Source organism: Pelophylax lessonae (genome assembly GCF_965119305.1).
Source record: "Pelophylax lessonae genome assembly, chromosome: 5".
NCBI lineage: Eukaryota > Metazoa > Chordata > Amphibia > Anura > Ranidae > Pelophylax > Pelophylax lessonae.
Window position 1 is genome coordinate 446,243,611 of NC_138772.1, and position 18,807 is coordinate 446,262,417.

The 18,807-nt window shown below is 44.9% G+C and overlaps 1 protein-coding gene across 1 annotated transcript in view; it reads right to left on the minus strand.

The window, feature by feature from the left end:
• The window catches only part of ORC5 (origin recognition complex subunit 5), a 116,824-nt gene that overhangs the window by 34,391 nt on the left and 63,626 nt on the right, over positions 1-18,807 (minus strand). Inside the window, exons 8-10 of the mRNA XM_082259410.1 lie at positions 9,957-10,047; positions 2,970-3,022; positions 2,236-2,348 (exon numbers count right to left, since the gene is read on the minus strand). Of these exons, the coding sequence (XP_082115536.1) occupies positions 2,236-2,348; positions 2,970-3,022; positions 9,957-10,047 (257 nt within the window). The remainder of the gene's footprint in view (positions 1-2,235; positions 2,349-2,969; positions 3,023-9,956; positions 10,048-18,807) is intronic.

Here is an 18,807-nt window from a genome sequence, read left to right on the forward strand (position 1 = left end):
CATTCAAGGATGTCAGCCTTCTCTTGGTTTTACTACCAAAAGAGTTGCTGACATGAAACCGTAAAGTGTGAAAAGTGTAAACTCAACACGCTTGTTCCAGGCCACGTAGTTACCAACTAGGGAAGTCATGAAGATGTCCATATACATAAAAAAAAAAAAAAACAGTAAGGCCAGGTTCACATCAATGCAGTTTGCTTTTGATCCGTTTCTGCACACACTTTTTTATGCTTTTTTTTGGCCAATTTGTTGTTTGGTGGATTAAGAAATGCGAAACGCAAATAGCTGCGAAAAACAAACTACATGCAGCTGCATGCTTTTCCACTGAAGGCTATTGAATCAAAAAGCACAGTTTTGCGTTTAAAAAAGTCCCGGTCGCTGTCCAAAAATGTCTGCAAAGTGCATAGATCTTAATGTGTCCCACAGGGATCCATGTTAAATGGACTGAAGTACATTTCTAAAAAAGCACTAAAAACGAATAGGTATGAACCAGGCAGCTCCTGCCTTTCTATTCTCACAGGAGTTTAAAAGAAAATATTGTGTGAATGTATTAAATCTGCTAAATATCATTGGCTACAGCAGGCATTCAATTTTACCCTTTGCAGAAAGTGCTTCTAATTGGATTTAAGCATTGTTTAAATGTTATATCGATCCCCTTTCACAGACAGCCAATGCTATTAGGACACGTGAGGTGTTCATTAAAATAACAGATGGGTTAACAGGCAAATAGACGGTGCGCTTTGCAAGTGCAGTTGCACTCATTTTCCCCAGAGCTTAATGAATGTGGTGAAGCTCTGCTGATTTCCATCATTCAATCAATCACATGCAAGCAAAAATTATGTTTTTTTTATTTTCCCTTGCACGCAACTGGATATTCTTTACAAGTGAAGCTTCACCACATTCACTAAGCTTTGGGAAAAAAAGACTATAACTGCACTTGCAAAGTACAGTCTATTTGCCCTTATAGTACATCAACCCCAGTGCGTTATTTTTTTAGCGCAAGTTTGTAATTACTGTTGCATTATTTACCTTAAAACTATTTTTGGAGGTACCTTTCACATTTTGCACGTTTGTCACTGGACGGGAGCCTATGACTATGCAAAGTAGCCATAAATTCAGGTGCTTTGTGGGAGCTTTGGGCGGTGCTGAAGATACATCAAAAGCCAGCAATACATGGATCAAAGTTCAGCCGGTTCAGGAGGAACTAGCTAAGATTCGATCCATCTATGGGCAGGCTAATTGTACCCAAGTCGATCCATCGATCGACTTGGGTATAACCAGCCTGTCCGATTTTTTTTTTTAATGAGATTACGGCTGGCAGCTATAGGCGCTAACAGTAAACACTGTGTTCTGATGGCCAGGAAGGCTCCACGCACCCTCCTGGTGGCAGAACACCATAGCGCTGCATGAGACATTCCCCCATCTAGCATTTTTCTTTCCTTCCACCCATGGTGGAGGGAAAGAAAATCAAATAAAGTATAGGCTGCTTTAGGTTTTCAGCTATTAAAGCTTTTATTTGATAAACATTTCCCCAAAGGTTAGTTCAAATTGTTTTTTTTATGCTTCTACAGATTTCCTTATTTGATAAAATGTTTTCACTGTACATATGTCTTGGCAGTAATCCTCTGCAAGGCCTTGACTAGCTGTCTCAAGTGTGCATTAGTATGGCTAGATATTTGGAGGAATATCACTGAAAAGTATGTATGACGGAAAAAACAAATTCTCAAAGGACAATCTGGTTTCTAGAGAACAATTAACTGTAAACAAAAGATCACTGCAGACATTAGAAGGATCCCTATAATGACTGGGAGTGCGTGCACTGTAACAGATCTCATGTTATTAGAATCTCACTGCTTTGTTTTTCTAGATGTGTGCATACTGAATAAGGCCAGCCATAGACGGAGCTCGACTTTCCCTATCAACACTGATTGTGTTGATGGGGGAATTGAGCGATTTTCTTTCCTGGGAATACCTCTCGTGGAGCAATTGTGTTCTATAGCAATAATAGCATGTAGATCCTTACAGGCTGGCTGTACCAAAGTAGATCAACTTGGGTACATTTAACTTGCCCATACATGGTTTGAATCTCAGCCAGTCCCTGCTGAACTGACCAAGATTTGAACCGTCTATGGCTTGCTTAAGTGCTACAAAAATGGGATCTACCAGTTCACACTCTTTTACACTCCTATAAGCACTAGTAATTACCTGTTTATATAAAAAGGTAATCCAACAACATACCTTGAGGAAAAACCTTTTGTCAGTCCTGGCAGGGTTATACGAGGCTAAATATCCAGCAATTAGTAAAAATTTGGAGTAATAAGGCAGTTCCACATGAGCATGGGCAGACAGTCCTAAGAGAATGGATCACAAGCATTAATTTTCATTAATTGTACAGATTTTTTTGAAGGTGCAGTCAAAGTAAAAAGTTATTACAAGGCAGTGTATCAATTCACCCAATATGGATATTACAGTATTAGGTGAGCTGATTTATCTGCTGCTTCTTTCATCTCTAAAAGACTCCAATCTACCCATCTTCGAGCTTAGCTCTGCTACCCCGTCCCTGCATTGGATTCTCCCTTCTCCTGCTGTAGTAAATAATCCCCCTGCCCATATACAAGGCAGGAAACAATGCAGTCTGAGCTAGTCTGGCTGTATTGCAGGGTGTTCTCAACCTAAGATGTTTTCTAGCACTGAGATGCAAAATGGTGGATATTAAAGAGTAGCTTAGAAGAGGAGAGGAGTAAAGAGGACATAAGCAGTGTGATACGATGCTTTCATTTCTCAATAAGCTGGGCAGTGGTAGTGAGGTGACACAGGAAGCCGCAGAGCTGCAACAATGCATAATAGTGTCACCATTACAGCAATCACGGTGTGCGAACAATAGCTGGGAATTACTTTTATTTTGACAGGTTGAATAATCTACAAGTTTTCAGCTGTGTACTTAGTGCTTAGATTGAAGGATAGATAGATACCTTTGAGTTGTGATGCTTCTCTGTCCTCCTGCTGTATCCTTTCCCACTGTGAACTGTGGATGAGGGAAAAAAAAAAAAAAAATGGTTGACGTGCCTTCAGTGACTGAAAGTGATATACATTAGTTAGACTGCGATTTAGAGGTTTTTGTTCCTAGATAGAGATGGATGCTTAAATTCCTAGAAACCGTACACTAGCGTCATTCCGAGCAGAGATGCTGAAGTGGAGGATAGAGAGTCATATATTTAGAAAAATAACCTATCATCCAGCGGAGAAGCAGAGACTCAGCATTAGGAGAGCCTAATCTAATTAGACTGAGTGATCGGTGCATGACTCTAGCTCAGATCCTGATAAAAGCGAGCGCTTTCCAACCTTGAACAAATCCCTCCCTTTGCTTTTCTAAGAGGTATTAAGTGCTTCTAATGCAAAAATAAGCCACGGCAGCCAAGCTAGAAAAAACCTCAATGGAAATAACAATGGAAATAAAATAAATTTAATTGAAATTCATTATGTAAAACAATCGGGGCATATTGGCATCTTATAAATGTATTGGTATTCTTACCTTCTTAATTATCAGCTACTAGTTCAAGAACGGCCCTCTTCCCTGGCCCGCTATACCCACACACTGACTAACCAAGTCATGTAAAAAAGGGCATGTTCCCTCTCAGAAGCTCAGTGGGAGGAACTGTACTACAGTGGACTCTAGAAAACCTCTTGCCAGAAGTTAATGTTGAAGAATCTCATTTTTTTAACCCCTTTGCACCTAAGGGTAAAAAAATTTTAATGCCCAAGGCCAGTTTTGCAACTTTGACATGTGTTATTAAACCTGTACATATCACAACTACTTTGTGCATTCAGGTGGACTATTACCTTGATTCTTTCAGGACAAACTGGGCTTTTACTTGGTGGTAAATGGTAATGATAGCGCCTGATTTTTTTTTTATTTTTTCTTTTTTTTTTATCTAAAAAACCTGGCCCACGATAGTAAAAAAAAAATGTTTTTCTTTAAAATGTAACTGTATATTTCTTATTACTGACATAACCCACCGAAGAACAACCTAAAATAAATTCTTCTGCTCCTGACGATCACAGCGATACCAAACTTGTGTATATTATTTGCAATAGCAATACAGCCCAGAAACAATGTGCGCATTTTGCTTTTTTTTTATCCTGCCGAAAACACACAGGACACTGACACAGATTCTAATGAAAAAAAAAATCCTGTTCAAAAAATACTAACCCTGACCCAAACACTAACCCTGGAGCTGATCTAGAGCAAACCTTGATCTAGGTATTTCTTTACACTTTTTTTTTTATTTCGGGTCTCTGCAAGGACAAAAAGGTCTCATCCATTCAAGAGACAGAAAACACAGGGGCAGGCTTCACAATGACTGATTACTGTGACAGCCAATCTGAGGCTATCACAGCAATCAGGTGACCCAGAAATGGACTATCCGGGTCCCAATCATTAGAATGTGTCCCAGGTCTCTCCCTGCGCAAAGGAAGATCCGTAAATATGCGGCCCCACAGAAAAAAAGCCCAGTCCAGTGGGGCCACATATTTACATACGGTTGGCGTGAAGGGGTTAATGGTTTTTATGGAATATAAAAAAAGCACAGGGAAGAAGAAAACATTTAAAAAAAAGTATTCACAATGAACCTTTTAGGCTTTGAACATATTGGAATGACGAGTCATCCTGATGGTTTATAACTATTAACCACTTCCGGACCGCCCGCCGCAGTTTTAAGTTGGTACTTTGATGTTAAATAGCTGGGTTAGAGCAGCAGATAGCTGCCATAACCTCTGTATTTTTTTAAACTGCGGGCGGTTAACATAAGGGTGATCCCAGCGGCGGATTCGCCGTGGGATCACCACCCTTATGGGTGGCGGGATCACGCGTCACTTATCACTCAACTCTATGGCCTTGGAGCACCAGAGCGATGTCATACGTCGTTTCCTAGCAACCGATTTAAAGAGCCCATTTTTTTCCAAGATCAAAAAAAAAAAAAAAAAAAAAACTTTTTTAGTGTAGATGTGAGATCTGAGGTATTTTTGACCCCAGATCTCACATTAAAAAAGGTCCTGTCATGCTTAGTAATATTACAAGGGATGTTTACATTCCTTGTAATAGGAATAAAAGTAAAAAAAAAAAAAGTGATAAAAATAAAAAAAATAGGAAAAAAAAATAGAATCTTTGTAGGAACTAATTATTTTCCTCTGACAGATGTAGCCACTTCATAGCTTTCTCACAAATGGGTAATGCGCCACCTACAGGAGTAGACTAGGCAGTGAAACTATTCAGAAAAACTTTTCACTAGACATACCCTTAGGGGCTGTCCCCTCAGACATTACCCCAGACACATCCAGCTTACTAATCCGTTTCGTAGCAAGCAGTGAAGGAAAAAGACAACCAACCCCAATAGAGAGGCAGGGGCTGCATCTGTCAAGAGGACTCAGAGAAAATAATTTTACGGTAAGTTCTTACAAAAATTCAATTTTCTTTTGCGTCCTCTGACAGACGCAGCCACTACACAGTTTTCTCACAAATGGGATGTCCCAAAGCATGAGGGGTGGGAAGAAACGCAACCAAACGACAAAGATCCTTTAAGGCCAGAAAAAACATAGCCAACAGGGCAACAGAAGCTCAACCAACAAACCATGCTGGCCAAGGACTGAGGGTCCTTGCTCCATTTGGCAAGAATTTCTGCCTGCAGAGTCCTGGTGTGAAACTGAGCAAACAGGATGGCCTTGAAGGCCGACACCATCAGTCTAAGTCTAAGACCATGGCCAGATAATTAAGACGCACTGACGGGGTCATTGCTAACTTCTGGACGTTGATGGTCCACCCGAACTTCTGGAGAGTCTGAACCGTGACTGTCAGATCGCCCCACAGAGTGGCACACGAGCTTGCCCGTAGCAGGAGATCGTCCAGATAACCGAGGACCACAATCCCCTTCTTGAGCAGCAGAGCCAGCACAGGGGCCAAAACTTTGGTGAAGTCCCTGGGAGCCGAAGCTAGACCAAAGGGTATTGACACAAATTAAAAATGTTCCTCCGCAACTGCAAAGCGGAGAAACCGTTGGGGACCTTCGTAGATAGGGACGAGCAGGTATGCATCCTTTAAATTGATGGAGGCCAGAAAATCCCCTTAATTTAAGACTCCACCACCAACCGGACTGATTCCATCTGGAACTTATGCACCCGTACAAAGTGGTTCAGAGATTTGAGGTCCAGGATAGGACGCACTTTGTCCTCCTTACTAGGCACCGTGAACAGGTTTGAGTAGAAGCCTCGAAACCTGTCCAGCTGAGGAACCGGGACAATGGCGTCCTGTGCGAGAAGATCTTGCACAGCCCCCTTGATCCGGGGACAGGCGGAGATTCGATGGAAAGAACCTGTCTGCTGGACGAGATTGAAATTTGATCTTGTACCCTGTATGAATCAGTTCGTGAAACCATTTGTCTTGAATCAGATGTCCAGGTTTCCTGAAAGTAATGCAGACGTCGTCCTAACCCTGAGCCGGATGAGGGCGTCCCTTCATGTGGAGGAAGACTTGGCCGCTGCACCAGACTGACCGGCCTTAGGCTTACCTGACCAAGCCTCCTTATTTCCGCCGGAGGTTTTTCTTTTTCCTGCGCCCAAGGCATGAAAAAGCCCCCGGTGAGCCTTGAAGGAGGGACCCCGCTTACTGTGGGGCGCCTTGCCCTTCGCGGACTGGGGCAGAAGAGTACCCTTACCCCCTGTGAGACCCTTACCCATTTCATCCAAGGAGTTACCAAAAAGGCGTCCCCCCCCAAAAAGGGGGGGAATCAGCCAGATCATGCGGTGAATTGCAATCCCCACCGCAGACAATATCACGACCAGGGGAGCCTCATCCAGAGCCGACGCGCACACAGATACACCATGACCCACCTCCATCCTGGTGACGCACACAGATACACCATGGCCTGGGCCACTTGGTCCGTGAGCTCGATGTGAGCCGAGGGAACCGACTCCGCCAGTAGGTTGCTCTTAAGCACCTTAAGCCATTCCGTGACCGTCTGAGAGACCAGCACAGAAGAACACAGGTTGAGGAGCGAGCCCACTACCAAGTGCTGGTGGCGGGAAAGAGATTCCAGGCACCTGTCCACTGGGTCCTTCAACACCGGTGAGTCCTCCACGGGAACCACAGTGGATTTATTCAACCGGGACACAGTGTGGTCCACTTTAGGTGACACCGTCCAACGAGTGGAAATGGCGTCTGAAAAAGGGTAGCGACGCTGAAAATGCTTAGGCACTGCAAGCATGTGCTTAATGCGTCGCCATTGCTCATTCACGGTCACGTGAAACTCCTCGGGGCAAGTCTCCCTGATGGAGCGAATCAGTGCTTCCACCAAAGCGCGTTCCCGCGCTGCAGCTGAGGAGGACTTGTCCTCCTCGCCGTCCGAGTGTGAGGACAGGGATCCCTCAGGGAGATTAGTGTCCGTGGCAACCACTTCTGGCTCAGAATCAGAAGATTGAGAGGGCATCGGCCATTTTTTAATAGGAACTTGTGACATGACAAGATCAACTTTGGAAGCCGGAGCTTCCACGACTGCAGACAGGGATGCTAGGGAATGAGATCCGGATGACTGTCGCCTATGGGGATTCTTAAGTACCAATGTTTGTCGCCATTCCTCGAGAATGCGCAATTTCGAAGCATCACATGTTGGGTATTTACTCGGTGTAACATTATCTTTCACATTATAGAAAAAAATTGGGCTAACTTTTCTTATTTTTTAATTAAAAAAAAGTGATCTTTTTCCCAAAAAAAATTGCATTTGTAAGACCGCTGCGCAAATATGGTGTGATAAAAAATATTGCAACAATCTCCATTTTATTCTCTAGGGAAACATGTTTTGCCACGATCATGACCTTTTCTTTTGTGGTGAAAAAATGGATGCGGGCAAGAACATCCTGGGGTTTGGATTCGGAGAGGTAGGATGGTTTCGGAATTCTATGGGCCCGGTCAATTTCCAGGTCGCGGCTCGTAAGTTCCGGCAGGACTGATCGCATTAGGGCCTGTATGTATGTAACCAGGTCTTGCGGTGGAATTGTTTTCGGAATGTAGGGGAATTTAATATTGTTCCAGCGGGAACGGTCTTCCTGGTCCACTAATTTAAGTTTAAGCATCTGTATTTCACCTTCCTGTTCATTGTAAACCTCAATGATCTCAATATGCGCTGTGTAAAAGGTCAGACATTTTAGTTTCTACACGATGCAGGCATCTATCCTGCGCTTGTAGTGAGTTGCTTAACCGTTTGCCGACCGCCGCACGACTATTTACGGCGGCGGTCAGCCCCTCACAGGCAAAGCGACGTTGCTAGCCTGTGAGGCTCTAGGGAGCGCGCGCAGCCGGAGGCGCTCTCCCGCGCGTGTGCCCGGCGGACCCGATGTCCGCCGGTCACTCGCGATCATCCGTTACACCGGGAGAAAGGCAGATGGCGAATGTAAAAAAAGCCGCCTGTCATTCTCCCTTGTGTAAGAATGGTGATCATACGGTTCTACTATGTAGGATCACTGTTCTTACACATCAAGCCACAGCCAATCACAGTTAGAAACATGACCCTAGGGACACACATAACCCCTCCCTCTCATAAAAAGTTAACCCCTTCACTGCCAGTGTCTTTTTTACAGTAACAGTGTATATGTATAGCACTGATTATTGTAGCAATGTCACTGGTAGCCCCAAAAGTGTCAAAAATGTTAGTCAAGGGTCCGATCTGGCCGCCCCAATGTTGCAGTCCCGCAAAAAAAAAAAAAAAAAAAAAAAAAAAAAAAAAAAAAAAAAAAATCGCACAGGTGATCAAATACCACCAAAAGAAAGCTCTGTTTGTGGGAAAAAAAGGACGTCAAATTCGTTTAGGTACAGCGTCGCACGACCACGCAATTGTCCGTTAAAGACACGCAGTGCCAAATCGCAAAATAGGCCCTGGTCAGGAAGGGGGTAAAATCTTCTGGGGCTTAAGTGGTTAAAGAGGTAATTGAGGCTGAAAGGTCAGAGTATAGGGTATGTTTGAGTGACATCAGCATGTTCTTCAGGGTGATTTCAGATAGCGGCTGGTCTGTGGCAGGGAATGAGTCAAGTGGTGAAGGATGTGGGGAGGTCGAGTTGGAGGTGGCAGTGAAGGGTTTAATATGCTGACTGAGGTCTGTGTCCTCTCTGCGGGGTTTAGATTTAGCAGGGCTGGCTGTGGTAAGTGTAGCAGGGGGAGGACTCACCATCCAACGTTGTGAAGGAGAAGGAGTGTTGCTGCTGCTGACTGAAAACGAATCCTGCTTGTGAGGAGAGGAGCCGCTCTGTCTGTGTGAGCCGTCGGCGCCATCTTGCCCTTGGCTCGAGTCTGACAAGGGGAAGACGTTTGTGAGCTTCTGGGGCCCTTTTTGGAGCTTCCTGCACCTGGGCAGTATCCTGGAGGGCGGTGTGGATCTCCTGGGGCGGTGTAGGGACACTTGTGCCTTCGGTTAGAGCCGCTGTTAGCTGGGGATGTCACGGAGCTGCGGTTTCAGGCTCCGTGCCCCTTCTTTATATTTTTTGTTGTATCTTTTGTACATTATTTGTTATATCAATTGTATGTTCATAATATAATAATACAATAAAATATTTTGAACGAGAAAAATATAAAAACTAAACCAAATTTTTTTCTTCGTTTCCGAAAAGAAGTCATAACAGACGCAAAAGGAAATCTCAGAATTTAGGGAAATCCACTTTTACGCAGTTACAAAAAATGTTCTATTGAAAGATTTCTTCCTCTGCCTATTCCAATGACAAGTGAAATCTGTATTCTCTCATATTTACAGTCATAGTGACAACAGTCCCCGGCAAAGGCAGCAATAAAAAAATGACAGGTATTCTAAATCTTCCCCATCACAAAAAAAAAAAAATAATCTCTAGCATAAATGACTCTTTATGGAATAGGGTCATATAAGGGTTATTGATCATGGAAATTACAATAAATTTGGGTTTATACCTTGAAATCTCACGGAGATAAATAGTCTGCATGGCCCTCTTCAAATGTGGCTCAATGTTTCGCCACAACTTGTGCGTATCGCCTTCCTTTGCTGAAAGTATATAAACATATTAAATATAACGGTCTTGCTACTTCGATAGTATTAAGGTAAAGGCGAGTTCATGCAGACTCTCGAACCAGATTCTGCCTCCCTCTGTTGCAGAATCTTGCAGCAAGGAGTTTAACCTCCTTAACTGTATTACCCAGTATAATTGGATTTTTCCTAAATTCTTACCAGTAAAATCAATTTCTTGGAGTACATAACAGGACACAGAGCAGACCATAATAATTACTATGTGGGTTATACGCCACCTATAGGTGATTGCACACTAGCAAACCAAAAAGAGGAAGTTCCCCTCTATATAACCCCTCCCACACAGGAGGTACCTAAGATTTGTAGCAAGCAATTAAGATCCCAGAAAAGAGAGAAGGGACCTCTGTGTCCCATGATGTACTCCAATAAATGGATTTTACAGGTATGAATGTAGGAAAAATCCAGTTTTCATTATTGTACATCATGGGACATAGAGCAGGCCATTATAATTACTATCTGGGATCTCCCACAGAAATGCCCTTCTAGGGTAGAGAGACCGTGATCATGAAGAACGCCAACAGACAAAAGGACCTATATCGCTGCTTGCAGCACACTGGGGCCAAACGCAGTATCCTCTTGGGCTCAAACATCCACCTGATAAAATCTCGTAAATGTATGCAAGACCAAGTAGCGGCCTTGCAAATCTGAGCCATAGACCCTTGATGATGAACTGCCCATGAGGCACTTACCCTCCTGGTAGAGTGGGGCTTCTCTATTTAAAACCATAAGCAAATAATCTGGCGGATCCAAAGGGAAATGTTGGATTTTGAGGCTGCCTGCCCCATCTTGGGCCCTTCTGACAGCACAAAGAAAGAATCGGTTTTCCAAATCTGAGCTGACATCTTCAGATAGACTGACAGTTCTTACTACATAAAGAAAATGTAACAAATTCTCTTTTGCCAAACAAGGATTTGGAAAAAAAGGAAGGCAGTGTGATATCTTGATTCAAATGAAAGCTTAAACTACCTTGGGTAAAAAAGCTGGGTGAGGTTGCAACACCACCCTGTCCTGGTGTAGGACTAAAATGGTCCCTTAAAAGACAGCCACCAACTCAGACACCCTACTAGCCAAGGTTCCTGCAACCAAAAGGGCCAGAGGAATATGCCTATTGGGCTCAAAAGGTTTCTTCTGAAGGGGCAGCCAGTACCAAAATTAAAATTCAAAGGACACAATGGTGGCCTGACTTGTGGAACCACGCAAATCACCCCTTGTAGAAAAGGCCAAACTAAAGAATGTGAACCAATCGGCCGAAATCTGACCCTTAATTGTTCCCAAAGCCAGCTTCATTTCTACCCCCAACTGTGAAAAAAAAACAAACCTCTCCAGATGACATTTGCAGGGATGCCACTTTCTGGCCTTGCACCAGGAAATTTAAGATTCCCAGACTCTGTAGTAGGATGTTCCTAGAGTCCAGCTCAGAATCTTTGCTCGTTTACTGTATTTACATTTGTTATACTTATATGCATATAATATATATATATATAATATGTTATTACCATTTTTACTACCATGGCTTTTGTACACGTCTCATTCAAAGCCTCAACCCTTCCTTTTTTATACATATTTAACCGGGATGGAGATGTTCATTCATCTCATCTAAAGTCCCAAAAAAAAAAACCCTCTTTTTTGCTATGCAGCACAGAGATGGAGACGTGTGACCATGATTTGCCTTATACCCTCTGACTAATAGTGATTTACCATTCATGGCTTTCACTAGTCAGATACCTCCTTTTTTATTAGGTGGTCTTACTAATAATTACCAACATACATAGTCTTTTAGGTTTGACAACATCCTTATTTAATTTTCTTTTTTACATTTGCTTTAGTCTTTGATACTTTTTTTCCATAATCTTGCAGTCATGGGGACCACTCTTGCTGGGATGGTTTGACCCTCTTGTCCTCTGGAGCTGCGACGCACACCGTGACTCCTCCCCTTCTCCCTAGCCTATCTGGGCGTGGTCGATGGGGTGGTCGACCCGCTGTGCGTCGGCGCCACGCTTCACGCCATATCTGTGATGCAATTTCCTGGCGCCGCGGGATTGGCTGCATATTTTCCATCTGGCGTGTTTTAAGGTACCCTTCCGGAGGTTGATCGCCAGCTGGCGTCCACTCCGTAGAGGTATGCCTCCTCTCTACACGCCTGTGTGGCGCTGGGTACGCTGAGGGGACTGATGGCTGACACTCCCGGCGCATCTTTCTCCAGGATTCCCACTCCAACTCTTGTTCCATTGTCCCATGGATTTGGCACTCTTCACGATACTACTTCAGCTATAACCTATGGTATGTTAGCCAATATGGCTACCTCCAAGTATTTTTCTACACACCGATCAAACTTTTGTTTTCCTCACGGTGTTATCCTGGGAATTCGTTTCTTTATCTTCCTCTGTTAACACCCTCCCACTTTTATTTCTCTGGGGCTACTTTGTATCTGTTCTTGACACCATTTTCGCATTATTCTCATTTCGGTACATACTAGGATCATTTTTCTATATATATAGTTTTTGACTCTATGCTATTCAGCGATACTCTGTATGAACTCCATTATTAGTCCACCTACTAGTCCCTAGGTATGTCCTAACACCATCCTTTCCATTGCTCCACACCCTTTTTCTCTCTTTTTTCCCCCTCTATGCTCTTTCTTTGTTCTTTTATTCACATGCGCCATGTTTCATGCCTGTTTCCGCCCCTTCCTTTGTGTCCCCACAGCTCCCGGTGAGACTGTTTGGTCGACCATTGCCAGCACCATGTACCCATATGACTTGCCACGATTTGAGCTGCCCTGTAAGTAGATCTGGGTGGAATCTTTCCATTTTTGATTTTATTTCTGGTACATCCTTTTATTATTTTTTCTGTTTTACTTCTTTTTGCATTCTTTGCGATATATGTATATTTTTTTTTATATATACATATATTTTTTGCAGATTCGCATCATACGCTCCTGATGAAGTGGAATACCAGTCCACAGAAACGCGTCGAGCCTATCTTGATGCAGACCATTACTTATATTATGGGTTACTCTTACATACTTATTCTGTACAATTCTGACCAATGTATTGTGCAATTTCGATGTAGGTCTGTACTCCAGCTCAGAATCATTGCTCTTTTACTGTATTTACATTTGTTATACTTATATGCATCTATATAATAAATATGTTATTACCATTTTTACTATCATGGCTTTTGTCACACGTCTCATTCAAAGTCTCAACCCTTCCTTTTTTATACATTCCTAGAGTCCTGACGTGTAGCAGATTAGAAACCACCAGACCAGAGACCCCTCAGTCCTTTAACCTTCCTAGCGGTATTCCCGAGCGTGACTCGGGGTTAGATTTTAGAGCCAAAAGCGGTAACCCCGAGCCACACTCGGGGTAGCGCTAGGAAGATCACTGGATCCTGGTAGAGGTTTTACTTACCTTTTTTCCGGGATCCAGCGAAGAATGCGGGCGGTATGCGGCGGAGCTTCCTCCCGATCGTCTGCGAGCCCCGGCTTCCGTCTCCGGCGACGTGACAAATTCGAATGTAAAACACACCAAACACACTGATGCCATTCAAAATAAAATAAATTAACATTACATTGCCCCCCAGTGCCCTTTCCTGCAGTTTTACTGTACTTTTTATATATTATATATATATATATACACACACACACACACACACACACACACATACATAATTCTTGTGAATGAGCAGCCCAAACCAACTGTATACATTATAATATATATATATATATATATATATATAATGTATACAGTTGGTTTGGGCTGCTCATTCACAAGAATTACATGCAAAATAATGGTACCGCTTTCAGCACCTAAAATCCAAAAGAATCATACCGCCAGGGAGGTTAAAATCCAGGCTTCAATAGCCAAACCGTCATTTAGTGACTGTAAAGCAGGATGGAATATCGGACCTTGAAAAAGCAGGTCTGGACGGAGTGGAAGCGGCCATGGCTTCCCTACTGCCAACTTTACAATTTTTGCATTCTAATTCCTTCTGGTTTTCCTTCTACTTGGATCTTGCGCAAAAGCCACGGCAGGAGCTAAACCGGAGGAAAAGCATACATCAGGGAAAACCGACCCCGCATCTGCTTTGATTGCGAGCGGATCTCTGGTTCTGAACACAAATCTTGTTGTTGAACCTGGATGCCAACAGATCGTGTCCGGGGTACCCCACCACTGCAAATTGATGAGAAAATCTCAGGATGAAGGGAATGTGCCCCTGGAAACAACTATTGGCAACTTAGAAAGTTTGCTTGCCAGATCTCCACCCCCGGAATGAATAGGGCTGACAGAAACGGCACACCTTTTGGACTGTCTGACTTTTGGCGCCCCCTTGGTGGTTTATATAGGCCACAGACATGGCGTTGTCAGATTGGATCCTGACAGAGCATTACTATAGTCTGGCAGTCCAGAAGCCTAGAGCCAGACAAGCTACCCGAATTGCTAAGATATGATATTGATGTGCAAACTCTTTTCCATCAAAAGGCCACTTCCCCTGGACCGTGGCTTCTTCAAGAAATGACCCCCCCCCCCCCACAGCCTGAGAGACTGGCGTTCGTGGTCACTACCTTCCAGACTACCGGTAGAAAGGATTTCCCTTTCTCCAAAGTTCCTGCCTACCAACCACCAATTGAAACTGTCACACTCTGGGGGACAGGCACATGTGACAATCCAAAGCTTGGATCTTTTTATTTTTATTCCAAGCAGACAGAATATTGCTCTGCAAAGGTCTCAAAAGAAATTGCGCATAAGAAACTGCCACAAATGAACATACCATCTTCTCTAGCAACCTCATGAAAAGGCGTATAGAGGGGTACTTTTTCCCTCCTACGATCCAGATGAGATTCCTCACAGTCTCGGCCTTCGCCGGAAAAAACATTTTTGCCTAAACTGTGTCCAATATCTGACCCAAATACTCTTGGCACTGAACCGGCTGTAAGGCCGATTTTTCTAGGTTTAGAATCCAACCAAGGTGTTCCAAGGACTGAACTGGCAGGGCCACATTTTGCCCTATGCCTGAAATGGATTGATCCTTGAGTAATAGATTGTCCAGATTTTCTACTAACGATATTTCCTGAGATCTTCGCATCGCCAATACCGAAGCCAGGATCTTTGGGACTACTCAAGGGGCTGTGGCTAGCCCAAATGGGCAATGCCACGAACTGAAAATGATGCTCTTCCACTGCGAATCGCAGAAAACTTTGGAAAGACCGGTAAATTGGCACATGCAGGTAAGCATCTTTGATGTCTAAGGATGCTAAAAATTCTCCTCCCTTCAGAAAGGCAACTACTGAACGAATTGACTCCATGCGAAAATTGACTCAGAGCGAATATTTAGAAACAAATTTAGGGCCTTGAGTGGGGGGGGCGCCCCTTAAGATGGGCTTAGAGCCTGCATTGGGAGGCCTCTGGCCCCAAGGCTTTTTCTGCCCTTCTCCTTGAGGTTTACCTCTAGACCAAGACATCTGAGGCCGTCACAACTGCCTTGAAGCCGAGGTACTAGATACCAGAGTGCTAGAAATCTTAAAAGATGACTGTTTATTCCTTGTTTTAACTGGTAGGAGTGCATTCTTCCCCCCTGAAATCCTTTGAATATAATTATCCAAATCCTCCCCAAATAGACACTTCCCATGAAAGGGGAAAGCAGCCAGTAGCTTTTTGTAAGGTAATTCCACAGACCAATTTTTTTAACCACAAGATCCTGTGCATGTGCACAGATAACAGAGCAAAACATGAAACCTGCTGTATAAGGGCATCTACTGCGAAGCACAAGGCGTAAGGTAAATATGCCAACTCCTCAGCAGATTCTCCTTGAACAGTGAGACTCTTAACCAACCGGTTAAAATGGTCCTTTAAAGATTGGAAAAATAGAGTTTTTGTAAGAACTTACCGTAAAACTCTTTTCTCTTACGTCCTCTGACAGTCGCAGCCCAGTCCAATCAGCCTTCACTATTGGGTAATGGCAACCTCCGCAGGAGTAGCTAGGCAGTGAAAAAGTGAATACAACCAGACTTTTACACTTGACACACCCCTAGAAGCTGTCCCACATACATGACCTTTGCTTGGACTGAGTCCAGGACCATCCCCAGATAAGTGAGACGAACTGATGGGGTCAATGTAGACTTCTGAAAGTTTATGGTCCAACCGAACTCCTGGAGCGTCTGAACGGTAACCAACAGATCGCTCGTCCAGGTAGTCGATGACTGCAATCCTCTTCATGCGCAGCGAAGCCAACACTGGAGCCAAGACCTTGGTAAACACCCTGGGAGCCGAAGGGAGACCTAAGGGTAAGGCCACAAACTGAAAGTGCTCCTCGGCCACTGCGAAGCGAAGATACCGCTGATGACCTTAGAAGAAGATCGGGATGTGCAGATATGCATCCTTTAGGTCGACTGAGGTCATGAAGGCTCCTGGACTCAAGGATGCCACCCCCAAGCGGACAGACTCCATCCTGAACTTCTGCAACCGCACAAATCGGTTCAGGAACTTGAGGTCCAGAATCGGACGCACCTTGCCCTCTTTTTGGGGCACCGTGAATAGGTTGGAATAATACCCGTGGAACCTGTCCCGCTGAGGAACTGGCACAATCACTCCTTGGGCAACCAGATCCTGCACCACCCCCTTGAGATCTTCTAATCAGTCGGTGAACCCATCTGTCCCGAATCTCGGACAACCATGGTACCTGAAAGTAATGCAGACGTCCCCCCACCCCTACAACGGGTGAGGGCGTCCCTTCAGGCGGAGGAGGACTGGGCCGCCAAGCCAGACTGACCCGTCCTGGACTTACCAGACCAGGGTATCACGTACCTGGTGAAGACTAGAATGTTGTGGAGGCCTCTCTTTCTCCTCCCGCCTGACACTCCTGAAGGTGGGAACAGAGTGTAAGGCAAGGAGTGGCACGAGTGCCGTAGCGGCTAGCTGGTGGTGTTCACTCCGTAGGTGGGTACAGCTGGTAGTTGCAGTCCTTGGAACAGGGTGCAGTGGCAGCTTGGCACCAAAGCGTGGGAGCAGTAGCCAGCGGAAACCGGGCAGTGAGGTACAGAATCAGCAAGCAAGTCCAGAAGATAAGCCAAGGTCGATAACAGCCGGGCAGCGCGGTACAGGGTAAGCAGGCAGATCAGATCCATTTAAGCAAGCCAAAATCAGGGTAGGAAGCAACAGAGCAGAAGCACGGGCAGAGGCAAAGTCCAAAGGCAGGCCGGGTCATACACAGGTGAGAAGTAACAACAGATCAGGTCTCAGAACCACGGGAACAAGCTGAAGACCATTCAGCAACTGCTCACAGTACTAGAGCAGTTTAAATAGGCCACTGGGAGCCAAATGCTAATTGGTGAGTGCAGGTGTGCAACGTGCACGGGTGTGAGCCAAAGTCCGTACTGGCCTTCTGGTGGAGGAAATCCGGTTTACCTTACACAGGGTTTCTTGGTCGCCCCGGGGACCTTGAAGGATTTTCCTTTGTCCTGTGACCCTGAGGCACGAAATAACCCCCGATAAGCCTTGAAGGAAGGACCCCCTCCAAGGGCAGGGCTGCCTACCTCTAGAATTTTGGGGCAGTAGGGTACTTTTACCACCCGTAAAACCCTTGATCAGTTCATCCAAAGTATCCCCAAAAGGTTGATTCCCCATAAATGGGACATCTGACACAGTTTTCTTGGAGGCGTGATCAGCCAGCCAACTGTTTAGCCACATAATGCGACGGATAGCGACCTCCACCGCAGACAGCCTTGCGGCCAAAGGAGCCTCGTCCAAAGCCACATCACATAGATGCAATACGGCGTGGGTCATTTGATCCACCAGATCGAGGGCCGCAGGGGGGGCGATTCCACCACCAGGATGCGCTTCAGCTCCTTGAGCCACTCGGTAACCGCCAGAGACACCATCACAGAAGCGAAAACCGGTTTGAGTAGGGAACCCGCCAACAAAAAGATATGGCGGGAAAGCGTTTCCGTGCGCCTGTCTGCCGGGTCTTTAAAAACCGGGGAGTCTTCCACGGGCATTAATGTGGACTTGATCAATCTAGAAACCGTATGGTCCACCTTAGGCACCACTGTCCAGCGGTTGTCAACTGCATCCAAAAGGGATAACGGTACTGGAAGCGCTTAGGTACTGTCAGCATATGTTTTATGCGACACCATTGTTCGTTCACTGTGTCCTGAAACTCCTTGGGACAGGGAAGGGAAAAACCTGACCCGACCTCTGGGCCTTCCGGAACCTGAAATAAACCCGCTTACCTGACAGAGGGTTCTTCTACAATATTTAAGTCTCCCTGACAGAAGAAATGAGTGCATCCATCATCGTTCCCGCGCCGCATTAGAGGGAGACTCCTCCCCATCTGAATGCTAGGACAAGGACCCCTCCAGGGGGGACATTGTCCGGGGCAACCAGGTCAGGCTCTGAGTCAGAAGACTGAGAGGGCATCAGCCATTTTTGAGTAGTGCCTTCTGACATCAACAGATCCCCCTTAGATGCTAAAGTCGCAAGTGCAGCAGATAAGGAGGCCATGGAAGAAGATTCAGGTTACCCTGAAGCCCCAACCAGGCCTGGAGGGAATTTGCTGTCCTGTGAGTCCATGTGCACACAAAAAAATTTGTTGGGACACTGGCCCTTTAAATCGGCGGTACCCGTGGTTCCCACTGCAAATCCACACTGCTGATAGAGATCCCCTGTAAACTTAACTAGAGCAGAGAAAGGAAAGTATTGCAGGGAAAATGCCAGGGAA